The sequence below is a fragment of the Xiphophorus hellerii genome, chromosome 24, assembly GCF_003331165.1.
Source record: "Xiphophorus hellerii strain 12219 chromosome 24, Xiphophorus_hellerii-4.1, whole genome shotgun sequence".
NCBI lineage: Eukaryota > Metazoa > Chordata > Actinopteri > Cyprinodontiformes > Poeciliidae > Xiphophorus > Xiphophorus hellerii.
Genome location: NC_045695.1, coordinates 3,475,070 through 3,491,568, shown reverse-complemented (window position 1 = coordinate 3,491,568; position 16,499 = coordinate 3,475,070). Strand labels below are relative to the sequence as shown.

Below are 16,499 nucleotides of genomic sequence, written 5' to 3'. Positions count from 1 at the left end.
TACCTGCAAGGAGCACCAGTGCTTAAACTCCGCAACATCCAGCAGGTACTCAGGCTTGATGTGACAAAGACGGGCTCCCTGCACCCTGAAGACATGATTTTGGTTGGCAAACATTTTTTTAAAAGTGACATTTTTGTATTTTGTTAATGCGGGAAAAGAATTTTCAACAGCTCTGCGATGTGTTTTGTGCATGTGTTAGCATGGCATCATAAATAATATCTTTTAAAAGTATTGATAGCGACAATGAGCGGAAGTTTATGTTTTCTTTGGCAAAGACCAAGAGCCATTTCTCCAACTTGCGGCACACTAGCATCTTTCTTTGTGGTTGTATTTATGCAGAATGCCCTGCGCTATCGTCCACTTCCTGCTTTTTGAGCAGTCTCTGGAGCACTTGCATTCACACATGCATTCAAACAGTGCCAGAGTTCACTTCAACCACACCGAGACCTAGGTTTTTAGGCGGACTAGATTTAGGGGGGTGGAGGTTTCGGTTTGCATCAAAGTTTGATGGCGTGTTCACACCTCCCCAAACACACTGAGCTTTCTAGACAAACAAACCAAAGTTTGATTAAACGAGGCTATACAGGGGCTGGTGTGAATGCACCTTCCGTGGTATAACAAAATTTTGAAACTATTTCCATGGCAGGAAACCTTTAAATGAGCTATATGATAAACAGGAACAGGCTTATTTGTGCATTTGTTGAGCCTACCTGAGAAATTCCAGCATAGCTTCATTCTGTTGTAGCAGCTGAGTAGTGCGCTGGTGTATATCTTTTGAAAATGTTTGGCACATAGGGATACGAGGTATCATTCTGCCGGTCAAATGCTCAAGCATATCCACTACAGACCTACAGTGCAAAAATTGTATAGTTTTTTTGAGACTTCAGAAGCAAGCACAGCCAAACAACTGGAATAATACTTTAAATCACTGAGTGTCATCCCTACACACCTTGTATCTTTATTTTGGGTGACACTAAACGCTCGCCCAATGGAGTCGCTTGTTTGAACTGCAAACACAACTCTGAATGGAGACAATGAGGGGAATGCTACAGCAGATGGCTTTCAAAACAATCAGCTTTGTGGGGTTATGTGTCAAATATTACCTTCTGAGACTGTGAGGTACACATATGGGGTTTGTTCCACTGGGCCATCCATAGAGGCTAAACCACTTCTCTACAGTCAGTAATACTTTCTGGTAAAATTTTGTTTCTTCTGACCTGGCAACAGGGAACCTTGGGATAGAAAGACTGGCTGGGGTGTCACTTTTAGAAGAGGAATTCTCATCTTTGCTGGTTTGTTCATCCATACTGTGACAATTTGACAAGGTATCTGAAAAGGGAAGATGACACTTTAGTGTGAAATGAAACTGGTCATTCAGGGTCTTTGATTTGAAATGTTTTATTCTGGATTGTAAAACCTCAGGCACACTCAGAGACAAATCCCAGTGCGCCTACATCCAGTAGCCATTGTTACAGCTATATCCTTAACTGTTTTTGATTTCACAACCACAGACTCCATTGCTTTCTCCTGGATCTCTATGTAACAGAACGGACCAACACTAAGTAGCACACTGAAGTGAAGCAAAGATGCTAGACTTATTTTTAAAAAACACACAAAAAAAAAACATATACAATTCAAAGATTGTGTTGTGCCATTGTATTTAGCTCCCCTGAGTCAATACTATGTTGAAACAGTTTGTTAGCACAGGCGCTCAAAGGGGATATGCATTATACAAAATGCATACGGGTGCCATGCTAAAGCGGGCGCCAAAATTACACCGGAAAAGTTCTGTAAACTGCATTTTCTGCATTCACTAGTAACACCTGTTTCTGCATGTGCAAATGATGTGAGAAAGTGCAGAGTTGCAGCCCTTTTTCTCAATTTGAATCAAATAAGCTGGAGAGCATCTGTGAATATAGTCCTGTTAGACAATTTTGATTGGCTTTATGTCTGGACTTTGGGCAACGTTTTACACATGAACTTTAAATTAACCTATTCCATGGTAGCTCTTGCTATTTAAGGTTATTAATCCTGCAAAAAGACGAGCCTCCACCTCAGTCTCAAGAGTTTTAAAGTCTCTAACACAGGAGAAAGTTAATGCGGTATGGACATTATATCAAGACACTGCTCTTAAATACAAAGACAGTAAGTTTTTCAAATTGCATATTGTGGTCTTAGAAATTAAGAGTATGAACTTATTTCTTAACTACATTGTTAACTATGCAAGAGTTTGTGTTTGTAAAATTGTATATGGTATCTGGTTTACGGGATTTTTAAATATTATTATGTTTTTTTTTATGGAACAAGGAAAACAGTTTTTAGTACTATTTATCCTAATTTATTCTTATTTGATGTGATCTCTTCAAGTTTGTTGTTTCACTGGGGCATGGCGAGAAATGTGATTTTGATTCCCTGTATGTTTAATACTTTGACTTTTTACCGCAGCTGTATCCCCCACACAGAAGTCATTTCTGACCTGAGGTGCAGTATGCTGAGCTGTAGTGGTCAAACGATGACGACGAGGATGACGATGTGATCGGGCCAGATGCGGGACTTGGTGTGTTATAGTTCAGAAGAATAGCCTCCACAGATGTGGCTCCTTCATGAAATTTTTCAAATCAGAAGCAAAAAAATATCAGAACAGATTCTAGTTTAATTTATTTCAGCCCGCCTTCAGATAACTTAGGCAGCACATGAACTCATTTCCCCCCCCCCTCTGTTTATATAGCTCTCTCAGTGCAGTACCTGCTTGCAGAACTACATGTTGATGGTTGTGGTGTATCGCCAAGTAGGGCCAGGCCGTTAGCAGACAGTTCTCAGCAACTGCACACACCTTAATCTTGAATCTGAAGAAGTGAAAGCAAAAAAAGAAGCAAAAAAACCCCCCCAAAAAACAGAAGAGATGTTGAAGGGAGAGATTGAAGATTTTTAAAACTAAACTAAACTATAGACAAACAAGGTTACTTGTTTTTCATGTGGTCACTGAAGGTGACGGTTGTGCACAATGACACCGGGACAGCGGAGCAGAACGACACTTCACACAGTAGAGAGATAACTTTGGTTCCCTGCAGGTTGGAAGATAGCAGATTAAAACAAATTTAGTAGAAGAATTTCCAAATCTATATCTCAGTGCAATTTCTAACAAAACTGAACTGCAAATAACAACAAAATTGTGTTGTTTTTTTTTGTTTTGATGTGGCCTGCCGTTATGATTAGCAGGCCACATCAACTTTTACCTCGCTGATGTTCTGGGTATAGATACGGTTTCCATGAGGAAAGTTGACAGAAATAGGCTGGATCTTAGTTCCATCCTTCGTTTCCACCTTTTCGCATTCCGCTGATATGGTTGTTCCGCTACAAATGGAAAACAGCCGACAACTCACCACCAAACTTGACTGAGCATCCTAAAAAAATGTGGATGTGGAGTCTTCCTCCTTAACGTTTTCACATTCTGACAATTTACAACCACAAACTTCAATATAATTCAGTTTCCTGACATTGAAATATAGCGGTGGCAGAGTCACATGTGTTAGGTGTAAAATGTTGTGGTTTTTATTTGCAATATGTTTATTATTTTTAATCCTCCGCCATAAACAAAATCAGCATGTCGATTAGGCTGCTGCTTTCCGACGTAAGGAAACCCACCATGACAGTAGATGGATCCAGGCCTGATTGATTTCAATAAAGCAAATACTCTGAGATGAATAAGTGACTCTGGCTTTGTTTCCTCTGTTATAATTTAGCATAGAAGGCTTAGCACAGATGGGTTATTGCCACCAATTAGAAAATGCAATAAAAATCCATCTTCATTATTGCTCTGCTTACAAACAAACATGGCAGCTTTAGGCGTATCTCTGTGAACTAACCATGGATAGCCAGCAGTATGCAAGAATAGCATGGTTTCTGTGCTCTTTGACAGTGGAACAGGGGTGAAGAGGATCTGACGGGGGGAGAAGACGATACTTGGACAACTGAGGAGAATGATGACTGACAGCTTTCTATAAGGATGCTGTTCTTCATTTATTTGTCTTCCTTCCTCTCGCTCCCCTCTCAAATACATTGGAATGGTCACTTTGGTTATTTTTTCTCCTGGGGGTAAAAAAACAACAAAAAAACAAAATTAGAACAGAAATCAATGATCGGAATGTTGCAGCTTTAAATACAATTCGCTTTCTGCTTTCTAACAGAAGCTGCGCGCCATATCATCCATCCACCTGGGAGTGAGAACAGTTCAGAGGTGCTATTTAAAGCTTCAAATGAATTTCGATGGAGAAACACTCGTTCTAGAGGTGCGACTGCTAATGACACTGCACCGTTTCTCGTGGCCTCAGGGTTGATGGTGACTGCCAAGCACACGGACTGGCCAGGCCTGAGAAGGCCAAACGCTGGAGCCACCGCGCACAGCTCTTCTGCGGTGCCAAGGTCAAACCACCAACGGACGCCTTCTCCTGCGACAGCTTTCCAGCAGATGCTCTGTTCACCCTTAGCTTTCAGCTCGACGATCTGCCGAGGCAAGGAGGGCGGGGAGGAGAGCAGGACGGTAAATTATCCGAGGCGTGAACGCGTTGCTGTATTTGTCATGAGGTGGTGACACGTGTTAAACAGGGTGCTTTGAAACGCAAAAGGGGAGAGGGAAAATAATGGGAGCATGGGTAAGGTCCAATACCTGAGGGAATGTAGGAGAATGTGACACAACAACAAACTGCAGGCGAGTGGAGGACATTTCCACTGGGGCAAACAGAGCTAAAGAGAAAGGGAAATAGAAAGGATTATATATATATTTATATACTTTAAATTCTAAAACTCCTGTCATTAACAAAGTCATAAACTATCACAATACAACAGAAAGATTGCTAAAACTTTGTTGAAATTGGATGCTCCAACAATGAACACTTTAAATCTGGGTTTTGGAATGGAAAACGCAGGCTAACGTCAACTTCGGTGAGCCCACCTGTGGCATCTACTGACAATGACTGTTCTTCGTCTGTGGATAAAGTGGTAGACGTCGTCATAGTCTTCCTGCTGTCAGGTGTCAGCAGTAGAGTAGTAGAAGACGAAGAGGTGAAAAAAGAGGGCAACGAAGTGGGCCATTTAACTCCGTTGACCATTATTGGCAGTACGAAGTTGTAGTCGGTCACCTAAAGAGAGCATACATTGTCTTTACCCTCCTTCTACTGCCTATGTAGTTGTAGTTAGTAGTTATTTTTCATGGTGAATTTTAACAGAGACCCACACAAGACATTTACTTAAAATAATAGTGTCTTGCACGTTTTGTCATTTTTGTGATAGACGAACAGAAAGTAGAGCAGAATTATTCCAAAGTGGAGAAAAATAGAGCAAACAATCCCTTTCCATATCATCAAGTCATAATTTGGCTAAAAAAGACCTTTAAACGCCATGCATGCAGGCTATGTAAAATAGTTACATAGATACAAACCTGAACACAGGTTTATAGTTAGCATAGATGCTAAGTAGCCACTTGAGATCAGCCTACAACATCTTTTTGATGCTTCGTGAATCTCAAACATTCAGAAAGGTGGTTAAGCAAATCTTACCTGCGTGGGAGAAAAGACAAGGAAACACTCCTCTGTCTGACCACTACCAACCTCCATCACAGTTATTCCCAGCTCCTTTTCTGTTTACCGAAAAAAAAGATACAGAAGCAACCAGACAAAACAAAAATAAAAAAACACTGGCTTAGCTCTTCCCATGACAATATATATTGGGTACGACATCACTAGCATAGTAGCATTTATCAACTGAGATACTTTAAAGTGCATACATACTTGTGGAGGGCTGGCGGCCTTTGATTGAGAAGTCTTTGTATTTTGACAGATCAAAAGTGACTTGGGAAAGAGCCGCAGAGTGGTTTGTTATGGAGAAAGGAATCCTCTGTTGAGATCCAATGTGGACTCCACAGAACTGAAAATTAAACTGAAACAAAAAGACAAAAAAAAAAAACACACATTATTTAGCAAAAGTTGGTGCTGCAAGCCAATCTTACGGTTACGGGTCAGTAAATTGGATGGTCAACAAAAAATGATCTTATTTCAGAAATTCAATTCTGAATTGAGGCCACACCAAACATTTCACTCCATCATACTCACCTTGCTGAAAGTTACATTCGGAGGCTCTACTGATCCTCCAACTCTTAGCTGGATGGACTTCATGGTCTTCATCGCTATCTGAAAAATACACACACGCAAAACAAAAAGTTTTTAAAAAAGGGTCAAAATGGACATAAAAAGAGCACCATTTGTTTCTCTCACCTCAATCTTGGAATCAAATTTAAAGATACAGTCTGGGTTGAACTGAATGCGAATCATGGCCTGACCTCTGCTTGGTACAACACCTACAGATGGACTCACTACCATGCCAGGCAGAGGGCAAATGTCTACAACCTGCCTCAAACAAGAACACGAACATGGAATCTTCTGTTAGTCGGCAGCCATTGCAAAGTGACGTCACAGGGTCGGAGCCGAGTTGCATGCAGGTCAACGGATAGAGCACACGTCTTCTAGCATAAATATAGATTATGACTGGCTCAAAAGTTCTGCACATAGTGCAGGATTGGACACCTCAAAATAGGCGTGGTACTGTCCAGAGTTGTGCAGGACAGTGGATCTGACGGAAGTTGTGTTGAGAGGTACCGAGGTGAAAAGGATTCTCTTTTCTGCCAGCTCGACAGTAGTGGATCCAACCTGAGAGGAAGATTGACATTTTAACAGTTTGCTAATAAGTCTTAACACATTCTGGCACAACCGGCTCCACATTTATTGCGTTGATATGTTGCCCAAAATGAAAAGGAGTTTAACACCCTGCGTTACGCTTAAGCACCTTGTTGTGTTTGAGGTTTCTTCAATGTTGTAACTCAAATTGGAGCCCACGAAAAAAAAAAGAAAAAAGTAATTTATGTTAGCGAGACAAACCTTGGCAACACAGTGCAGGCGCTGGGGGGTTCCCTCTTGGACAAAAAGGTCAAAGTCTCCCTCAGTAGGGGAATTAAAACCGGGATGCCAATTTATCTCGCAGTCTATTTCCATGTGTGGCTCCACCACGCCTGGACAAACGGAGAGTAGACCGTATGAAACAACACTCACATATCACGAACCCTCTCCTCTCTCCCCCCCAAAGGAAAAAAAAGTGGGCTGCACCTGTAGATGGTCGAATAGAGTATAACAGCAGGCCGCTCTCTGGGATAACTGGCCTCCAGGAGAATTCTGCTACACAGTTGGACAGATTTCGAAGGGTCACTATGCCTCTGTACTCTGATCCTGCGAGCAACACTGGGTTGGGGGTGAGCACCACCAGGTTGCTGGACAGCTCCAGAGCCAAGGGGACCACCTCAGCTTGGACTAGGATCTGACCAGGGTGCTGCTGGTTGACAGTGTAGCTCAAGGACCTGGAGAAATGAAAATACACCCACTATGATTTGCAGAAGTACTCTCACACACCTCAACCCCATCCAGGTTTTTGGAATTTCTCCAACTACACACCTCAAGGGATTTTACTGAGATTTCATGTGAAAGACCAATCCAAAGTAAGGCCGGGTGATTTTAAATCTATTTTATTGATCAAATTTTAGTTTTTGAAGATTTAATTTGTCCATCCCACCAACGCACTCCTTGGGTTTCCACGGTTCGTGGTGATGTCGGCACGCCCCAGGCGGCCATCTTGTTTGACGAGCGAGTGTTTCAGCTTCTGTTTATTTGGACTTTGAATTTAGGTCAACGTTACGATGGAACATCTGGGCCAGGCAGAGATCTTAACATTTTTAATTCCGAGAATAAAACTAAGAGTTTCACAAGAATACAGTCGTAGTAATATGAGACTAATCGGTAATATGAGACTAAAGTCATATGACAGTACAGTCAAAATAAAGCATTAATATTAGAATTAAGTCATAAGAATAAGAGAATGAAGGAATAATTTTATGAGAACTCCAATATGAAAAATAAATAATGAAACGAGGAATGTTGAGCCTCTTGTGACGTTATTATTTTGGTATCAATTTTACAGACAAGCTAACACTTAAAATTCGAACACAACAGAATCAAATCATTATCAGTAGCAGGACTTTAAAACGATTGAGTCTATTTGGAAGAAAGAATCACACGCAGTGAGCCGGTAACGTTAGACCATGAGAATCGTAGAAGCTTTTTTTTCTTCTTCTTCTTTCTTTTCAATTCATTGTCTGAAAAGAAAAAGAACTAGCCTTCTGAAGCGGCCATGCAGCGTGCCCTGAAACGTCAGGGGCAAGATGCTGTGGAAGAAAGGAGGCAAGACTTGGGACAGCATTGAGGAGCCCTGCAGCTCAACGCAGTCCACCTCCAGCTCAACCCAGACGTGCACCGGCAGGCGATTGACGAGATGCACATTAGTAGAGCACACTGACTGCGCAGCCACTGTGCCAAAGTTCACAGACGAGGGAGCTGTTAGAAAAGAGGAAGATTTTATTAATATCGTTTAGACACATTTCTTTTGTGTTTTTGCTCTGTTGATGGTTTGCAAAAATAAAGTCCTACTTATGTCGACTTGGTAGAGCTCCAGAGGAGCCAGAGTCCTCCTACAGTCTGCCACCTGCTGTCTGGTAGATGGAACTGTATTCACTGCTTCAAAAATCTGCGAAGAATTCATGAGAAAATGTAAACAAAACACACACACACAAAAAAAATGATGCAACTGAACTAAATGTTATTGACTCACTTTTGATCTAACCTGACTGTCCCCACTGTTTGTAATTTCACTCGAGTGTTTTGAACTGCAACTAGGGTCCCTGTCTGAGTTCTTGGTGCTGTCCAGGTCTCTGATGTTGAACACAGGAGGAACAAGTCCATTATGTGTATCAATCTCAAGAACGCCGTCATTCCCAGTCTGTGGCTGCCTAAAAACAAATCACAAAATCAAGTTGAATTGTGTGGCTCTACAGTGGAAACGAAAGGTTCTCTACATATTTAAAGATTATATGTTTTCCTCTAAGGAAAACTAAAATGTAAAATATAGAGTTTGCAAAGCAAACCTTTCCACGGTCTTCTCATGCCATCTTTGCTTGATAAAGTTAATGTAAGTCTGCTGGTTGCGCCGTCTCAGCTCGTCCTCATCCTTAGTGAAAGCATAGGTGCGGTCCACATAGCGGTAGCGTCGCACTCCGGTAAAAATGGTCCTAAACAATGTCAAAATAAAAAGAAACATCGGTAAACTTCGGTAAGACACACACTAAGACATCTAAAATGTACTTTTCTCCCTTGCTATAAGAGTTCTTGTTAAAATGGTACTATCTTTCCAAACTCAAAGTTCCAGAAATCACAGTTTATGAAAGGTTTGATGTAGCTTCCAGAAGTGTGGCTCATTAATGTCTACCTATATTGTGTGTGTGGTGATGCTGGTCTGATGCTCGCGGCCCGATCATTGGGGAAAGCCAGGAACTCGTTTATATCTGTGATTGGGCTCATGTCCCTGCGATGCTTGTGTAGCTTTGCGGTGGCAATACGGCCCAACTTGCTGCAGTGATCCAGATCTCTCAACTGGACGCAAGGCCGTAACCCGGTGGGACACTTTAGAGCTGCAGCAAAACAAGAGATAGTTTCTGTTTCTGCAACACAATCGTCATTAGTGCGCAATACTCACCAGAGTGTAGTTTTGGTTGTGGGGGTATCCTCACACTGTCACATATTGCAGATAGGTGTAACAATATTGTGTGGAAGCAGCCAACTTCATTGGAGCAGCCATTTTTCTGAGACGCAACCCAACCTAGGACGTCTACCTTCTGACGCACCTGGAAGGTTCCCTGCTGCCGTGCATTAAAAGTCAAAACTACATCCTGGAGAATATGGGGGGGGGGGGGGGAAAGCTCCTCTGTTAAACTGTGGGGGTTTATACAGCACCACCTAGCGCTGCCGACAGTCTCACCTGGCACTGCCCAGGGGCAATGGTTCCCGTTGGTGGATGGGCAGTAAAGTGTGCCAACTTGCGAAAGCGGAATCTGATTGGAAGTTGAGGGCAGAGGTTCTGGAGCACGCACAGAAGATCTGAATGTTGGCCCATTGCACAGTGGGAGAAATCAAACGTGTCAGAGGGAGACGGCACCAGAGCCACGGGGATTCCGGAACCGGTTACTGCCACCTCCACGCTGCTGTCAACTAAATTAAAACAATAAGCTTCATTAAGGCAATCAGTCCCCATTTGTTCTGTGAAGGTCTGCTTAGATCCTCTATATTTATTAGAATATACTAGGAATACAATTTAACATTCAGTCTATAGAGGAATCCGTGCTCTGTTCAGACGTTAAGACAGTATATTGATACCTCTCACAGATTTGACACAACTTGATGGCCTCAACATGCTAGTGAGAGCCATTCACATTGTAACTTGGCATTAGATTCATGCAGCATAGTAGCCCTTTTTAGTCCAGTCCTCAATCAGATAACAATTTCAGCACCGTGTATCTGTGAGATTACCTGTAGGTTGAGTGAAGCCATGTTTGCAGCTCACAATATCAAACACGAGAAACAGAGAGTAGTCCTGTCGCCTAGGTAAAGTACTACGCCACCTCCTGTCAAGCAGAGCACAGGGGAACCATGAAATACAGACATGTATTACTTGCTGCTACAAGCTCCTCGTTAGTATAGTGGTGAGTATCCCCGCCTGTCACGCGGGAGACCGGGGTTCGATTCCCCGACGGGGAGTAACACTTTTTTTCTTTATTATTCTTTCTTACACCTTTGATGTTTTTAAGGTAGGTCAATACTGATCGACATACATGCATTGCCTTGAATTAATATTATCAATCTACTAGTACTATAAACTAAAACTAATACTATATGAGTCAACACAAAATATTTCCTTTACATGAATTTCCAACAAGTTTTTGCAGTGTTTTAGGACAAATATACCTCCTGGATTTGGGACTGAATCGTACTACCACTGTGGTTGTGTGATATGGATCCAGTCGACCATGTGCAGGCACACACTCCAAGACCTGGAAAGCAAAATGTCTGGCTGAGCTGCAGTTCTTCATCCTCTCCAGCAGGGCGGTGCCTGTGCTCTTCTGAAGTTCTGTTCCCTGCAAACACAGTAGGAACACTGAATAAGACAATGATTTTTTTGGGGGGGGTTCCTTCTGCACTCCTTTACCCCCCTTGCAAACTAAAGATGTTGTTTTCAAACTCACAGCCTCAATACCAACAGCTTTATCCAGCAGCAGGCAGACCCAGTCACAAGAAATGGGACAGTTATTTCTTAGTACCACTTTCTGCTCGCTGGAGGCCCCAAAGTAGACAGGTCCAAACCACAAACAGGAAAGGGGGGAGCCCTACAACATGTTCAAGCAATTAAAACAGAAATGTAAATAATAATAATAATTTTAAGATGTACAGTGTGTTAGAAAAGAATTTAAACTACAAAAATTTTTTCATAAATTTTTTTTTGATGTAAAAATCACCACACCACATCTAGCATTTAGTATTTTGCATGTGACAACATCATCCTATCTGTGTGTGAATTTGGATCAACGTACCTGCATGTCAGAAACCTCAAGATGCTGCTCCACCACTTCAGCCTTGATACTAAGAACAGCTGGGGAATCCTGGAGCTTCACCCTCAGGAAGAAATATGCCAAGATCACAGATGTCATTATCCAGTTTGAGTAGAGACCCAAATACCTGTTCAACAGACAAAAATGTCTAATAGGTAGTTAATTATAGAACTACATCACTTAATTTTTTTTTTTACATAAACGACCTTCTAAATAGTTTCTGATTCCTGTAATGCAAGCTAGATCTTCATAGTAATGACGGTTAGTGGTTTTAAAAACATACAGAGCTTCTTCAGCAATACGCCCAGGTCTGTCTGCATGCAGTTCTACTATCAGCCACATGGTGGAACCACCTTCTACGATTCCGTGTGACGGGTGGATATGGAGGGAGAACGATTCACTCCTCTTATGCTTCACTTCGAATCGACCTTCAGCAGTAACACACACACACACACACACACACACACAAAGGCATACAGCCTGGATGACTATCATAGTGTCATATGATATCACCTGTCAAATAACAAACACATGACTTACCAGGTGCTGATCCGTTGTTGATAATTAGATGACGTTTTTTGACCACTTGACTGTCCGCGACAAGGCATCCAAAGTCTAGCAATGAGTCCATGGTGAAAGAGGGAAACCTGGGAAGTCTGCAGCCAGAGACGCAGCATTAGAAGCACCACAGGCACAATTGACAAGTGTGGCTGAAAACAGCTTTTGATATATCAGACTTAGAGAACTTCGTACCCTGTTACCGGAACTTCAAGGAGCTCCTCATCGTCTATAATTATCTGAATGGAGTCTTTGACCTTCTCCTCAGTAACTGGAGTGAACTCCAGCGTGCCTCTAATACAAAAGCCCGGTGGCAAAAACCAAGCTTGACCCAATCTGATTAATTTAAAGATCTTCAGGGAAAGAGAAGTCAAAAGGACAAAGATATCATTAGGTGCAGTGGCGCCACACCACTGGAACATTTTCAAATAGTTGCCTTTACAACCACAGACCTAAACACTGTATATAGCATTGTATACAATGCCATATATACAAGGTATACATTGTGACATTGTATATGGCACACTGCTATATACAGTGTGCCATTTACTATAATATGGCACACAATGTATATTGTATACAATACACATTGTATACAATGCCATACACAGCATTGTCTGGCATACAAAGCATGCCATAACTAAAACTACATTTTAGTTATGCCATGCTACAATGTAGTAATTAATAAAAGTACTTTTTGAAAGCTGTCATTGCTCAGTGGTAGCGAAACGAAGATTGAACTGGACTGTTTCTGTTTCTCGTTTGTTTTAGTAAAAAAATAATAATAATAAAAAATGTTTTTTAAATAATGTCCCAAAGGAAAACTATTCATATTTTTTATTATTTATTTTAACACCAAATTACATAAATGTGCAAAAAATATAAATATAACCCAGTCAACAAAAAATAAATGTAGGTCTACATCCGTAGTAGCGTAGTTGGCCGGTTTGTAGCTCATGAAATTGAACTCAGCTTTGAAAGAAAAATGCGATTAATCGCATTGAATTAAAATTCAAACTTTAATAAAGGGACTTTTTCACATGGCGTTGGGTTGGGCAACTTTTTAAAATGCATACTTTAAAACTACTTTTTGCATTTACTTAACTTATGTTTGATACATCAAGCCAATAACTATAATTACAATTTGTTACAAAGAAACGTCTGAAGCGGCAAATACTTCGAGAAATTTCTATTCGATGTAAGCTAGCGAACTCCGCCATTTTGCTGTAATTGGCTGGTTAACTAGTAACAATATGAACATTTGGTAAATGCTCAACATTAATAAATTCACGACTACATTTCATTCCCAAAAACATGTAAATACGTTACCTTCAGCGCTGGCTTTTCAACAAATATCTTCCTGGATACTTTCCCAATATTTGTTATCGAGACTGCCTTCTTGTAAACTTCCCCAACTTTCATATCCTTGAATTCTAGGAACGGGGGTTCCACTCGAATACCCTTTCCAGCCATAATGAATGTCTCCGCAGCTAAAGTCACTTTTACAGCCGCGGAACAATGGCGTACTTAATTCAGTTTGTTGACCCGCGCGCCGTTAGTCAACTTCACCGTTGCTACCCAGACATGAATAGTGAGAGCTCAGGTGGTTTCTAGGATACTGCGTATGCTTGTTTTTTCCCCCTTGGACAGCACAGGAGGGCGGAGCAGCCTCTGTCACTGCACTACTCCCAATGGCCTCTTAACTTGTTGAGTCGAGTTTTACTTACCAACCACATAATATCAAGCATAAAGGGATTATAAACCAAATATTGCCACATTGTATTCCGAAGTATTTCATCAAACACTAGTTACGTCTTTCAAGGAAGCCTGTGGAATCGGTACTCTAACGAGTTACCTTAATTTAGTACTTCAGCTCCCAATCATTATAGTCATTTTTGTCATATTACTAAAGATTATATTTTTTCTCAGTCGTAAATTTCTCAAAAGAAATTTAGTTTTCTCCGTAACACACAGGGTCAAAGCCATTCATGCACATTAAATACAGATGAATTTATAACCTTTGATGTTTTTTTTGTTGTTTTTTTTATATCAAAATGTCAACCACAGCAGGCCAACAATGCAAAAAAAAAAAATGTTTGCATCATTATGCTGTGAGGATTTGTTTTTTCTTATTAAAAGATAATTTTAGATTCAGATTAGTTGGTAAAGTATTTTGGGTTCATTTCAGATTACTGCAGATTCTATGTAATTAGCTTAAGTAATGGAAGTTTGGTGAAAGTTATTCAGTTTGAAAAGTACGTTTGTAAGAAAAATGTCCAAAACTGTCAACCCAGGTTGAAAGGTAATCGTTTAGGGTGTTCAGTAACAACCTAACACCCAATCATTAAACTTTAAACCTACCATGAATGTGAAACCACTGGAGAGTTTGTTCTATAAAGTTGTTTCCCTGGAGAATCATAATAGACTTTGTATACCCTGTATACCTTATGAAAATTCACAGTTTAACAATTTTGTAAGTAAACGTATTTATTCTACAACAAAATTAATAGGTCCACCTACAACAAAAAGCAACAAAATGATTCTCTTTACAAGAAAAATAATTATACACTTCAACCTAATGTCTTACAAAAATTATTTCAAAGAACAGCCATCCATTTCCCATATTTCATCATCATAGACATTAGATTTAGATGTGATATTATTTGTGCTGGTGGGATCTTGACCGCTGTGGGCCGTGGCAGTCTTTTCTTCAATACTTTGGACAGACTCTCTAGAACTTTCTTCAGTTCTTTCAGCAGATTCACTGCCTAAAACTTCAATATCTTTGCTGTCCGGGACAATTATAGTTTCAAAATGTCTCTCATGGTGAACACTGGAGTCTGATCGGGACACAGGCCTTTCTTCAAGCTCACTGGCTGCAGTAACTGTCATGTTTTCCTGATTCATCTCCTCTCGGTCCTGAGATCCGTTTTCCAGCCCGAAAAAGTGGTTGCGGACGACATATCGTACACACTGCAGCAGAACATTCCTCTCGTGGCGAATGTCTGGGGCCAGTAACTACACAGAGGGGAGGGAAAAAACAGTAACAAGTGATAATGAATATTTGGATGGATGGACAATGCAGTGAATTAAACTGAAAATGACATTTATTTGAGACGTACCATCATTTCTGTTCAGATTTACAACTTTGTAAAGCTATGACCTCCTAATGCCAATTTCAGCTAATTCCAATTTCTCTCCAATAACTACAACTACAAGTGTTTTTACTAAAAATTACTCTATTTTACTTGCCCTTACCCTTAGTAAGGGCTAATGTCCCTTACTACAGGGGCAATAGCCCTACAAGGGCATATAGCGATTAGCCCTTTTAATAAGGGCTACTGGCTAATATAAGATGTTAAAAAGTTTTTAGCATCATATACTAGTCATTGGCCCTTTCAGTGCCATTAGCATAAGTTATGTTATGGTAAGTCGACCAATTCTGCCTTAACATGTTTAGCCTTCCTTTTATTCAGTGAATTTGGTTCGAGTCAATGCAAGTCTTCGTCAATTCAACAAAACATATCCATGTTCCTAGATGTTTTTTTTAGAGCCTTTCTTTGACTTTTTTTAGCCTTGGAATTTATAGCAACGATTTAAACAGGGCTCCAACTTTAAATAAGGAAACAACAAAAGCAATAGAAACTGGGAAGAATGGATAAATGGATGAATAGACCATGCAACAGGTGAGCCGTCTAAGGAAGTGAAAAGACCAACAATGAGGTGGCGGGAAGGGTAAATTATTTCACCGACAGGAGGAAGGGAAGACCATTTGCTGAACCAATGTGCTTACAGATCTTTTCCCGAATCAAAAAAAAAGTTGCGTTTCCAACCAGCCAATCACTAATAATGATATTCAAAGTGAAGCCTAATTTCAACCAAACAGAAGATTTGTTGGTGCATCTCTTAAATTTATGCTAGTTTTATCTCATATGAAAATACCATTTCCAGTAAAGTCGCGCGGCGTGATTGAGGCATGTCTCTGCGTCTTTGTCCCCTTCCTCCTCTCCTCCCTCCTCCTCTTCTCTCATTCCACATGATGGGGCCAGAGGTTGGTTGAGGAACTGCCCGAGTCGCGCCGGGCCTTTCCACATGTTTAGAGCACCGACTGTCCTCGGAAGTTGGTGTCATTTTGTTTAGGAGGGTCTCGTTTTCTCTGACAACTTCTTTGGCTCTCAGAATGGGGACATCTACGAAAGCAAAGATCTGGTTAAACACAGAGAAACTACAGGAAGATACCATCTAGTGTTTGTCTGGAAGAAACCTATAAGAATACCTTCTGGTTCCTCGTCGCTTTCACTCATAGAACCGTAGTTTGCCAGTAATGACCCAAGGGCTGAGCTCATCTGTTTCGGGGCCACAACCAGGTCAGCCGTACTGGGCTCCTCTTTATCTGAATCTGGGAGGA

The 16,499-nt window shown here is 40.9% G+C and overlaps 2 protein-coding genes and 1 non-coding gene across 3 annotated transcripts in view; 1 reads left to right on the top strand and 2 right to left on the bottom strand.

Moving 5' to 3' along the window:
* Positions 1 to 13,667, bottom strand: part of LOC116715481 (cilia- and flagella-associated protein 47-like) — a 37,456-nt gene extending 23,789 nt beyond the window's left edge. Inside the window, exons 1-34 of the mRNA XM_032555890.1 lie at positions 13,421 to 13,667; positions 12,287 to 12,444; positions 12,074 to 12,189; positions 11,817 to 11,961; positions 11,516 to 11,597; positions 11,171 to 11,311; positions 10,893 to 11,062; positions 10,458 to 10,552; positions 9,910 to 10,139; positions 9,628 to 9,820; positions 9,361 to 9,562; positions 9,020 to 9,163; positions 8,707 to 8,884; positions 8,526 to 8,622; positions 8,216 to 8,432; positions 7,155 to 7,402; positions 6,930 to 7,060; positions 6,579 to 6,701; positions 6,270 to 6,401; positions 6,108 to 6,185; positions 5,787 to 5,934; positions 5,556 to 5,635; positions 4,952 to 5,138; positions 4,667 to 4,743; positions 4,314 to 4,503; positions 3,867 to 4,089; positions 3,237 to 3,354; positions 2,965 to 3,065; positions 2,746 to 2,846; positions 2,477 to 2,599; positions 1,104 to 1,329; positions 950 to 1,021; positions 711 to 848; positions 4 to 85 (exon numbers count right to left, since the gene is read on the bottom strand). Of these exons, the coding sequence (XP_032411781.1) occupies positions 4 to 85; positions 711 to 848; positions 950 to 1,021; positions 1,104 to 1,329; positions 2,477 to 2,599; positions 2,746 to 2,846; positions 2,965 to 3,065; positions 3,237 to 3,354; positions 3,867 to 4,089; positions 4,314 to 4,503; positions 4,667 to 4,743; positions 4,952 to 5,138; positions 5,556 to 5,635; positions 5,787 to 5,934; positions 6,108 to 6,185; positions 6,270 to 6,401; positions 6,579 to 6,701; positions 6,930 to 7,060; positions 7,155 to 7,402; positions 8,216 to 8,432; positions 8,526 to 8,622; positions 8,707 to 8,884; positions 9,020 to 9,163; positions 9,361 to 9,562; positions 9,628 to 9,820; positions 9,910 to 10,139; positions 10,458 to 10,552; positions 10,893 to 11,062; positions 11,171 to 11,311; positions 11,516 to 11,597; positions 11,817 to 11,961; positions 12,074 to 12,189; positions 12,287 to 12,444; positions 13,421 to 13,564 (4,890 nt within the window). The 5' untranslated portion in view covers positions 13,565 to 13,667. The remainder of the gene's footprint in view (positions 1 to 3; positions 86 to 710; positions 849 to 949; positions 1,022 to 1,103; positions 1,330 to 2,476; positions 2,600 to 2,745; positions 2,847 to 2,964; positions 3,066 to 3,236; positions 3,355 to 3,866; positions 4,090 to 4,313; positions 4,504 to 4,666; positions 4,744 to 4,951; positions 5,139 to 5,555; positions 5,636 to 5,786; positions 5,935 to 6,107; positions 6,186 to 6,269; positions 6,402 to 6,578; positions 6,702 to 6,929; positions 7,061 to 7,154; positions 7,403 to 8,215; positions 8,433 to 8,525; positions 8,623 to 8,706; positions 8,885 to 9,019; positions 9,164 to 9,360; positions 9,563 to 9,627; positions 9,821 to 9,909; positions 10,140 to 10,457; positions 10,553 to 10,892; positions 11,063 to 11,170; positions 11,312 to 11,515; positions 11,598 to 11,816; positions 11,962 to 12,073; positions 12,190 to 12,286; positions 12,445 to 13,420) is intronic.
* trnad-guc (transfer RNA aspartic acid (anticodon GUC)) lies at positions 10,614 to 10,685 on the top strand. The gene has a single exon. It is a non-coding gene; the product is annotated as a tRNA-Asp (tRNA).
* Positions 13,668 to 14,552: 885 nt separating the features above from the next.
* LOC116716263 (cilia- and flagella-associated protein 47-like) overlaps positions 14,553 to 16,499 on the bottom strand; it is a 32,089-nt gene continuing 30,142 nt past the window's right edge. The window contains 3 exon segments of the mRNA XM_032557188.1: positions 14,553 to 15,109; positions 16,034 to 16,281; positions 16,368 to 16,490. Of these exon segments, the coding sequence (XP_032413079.1) occupies positions 14,684 to 15,109; positions 16,034 to 16,281; positions 16,368 to 16,490 (797 nt within the window). The 3' untranslated portion in view covers positions 14,553 to 14,683.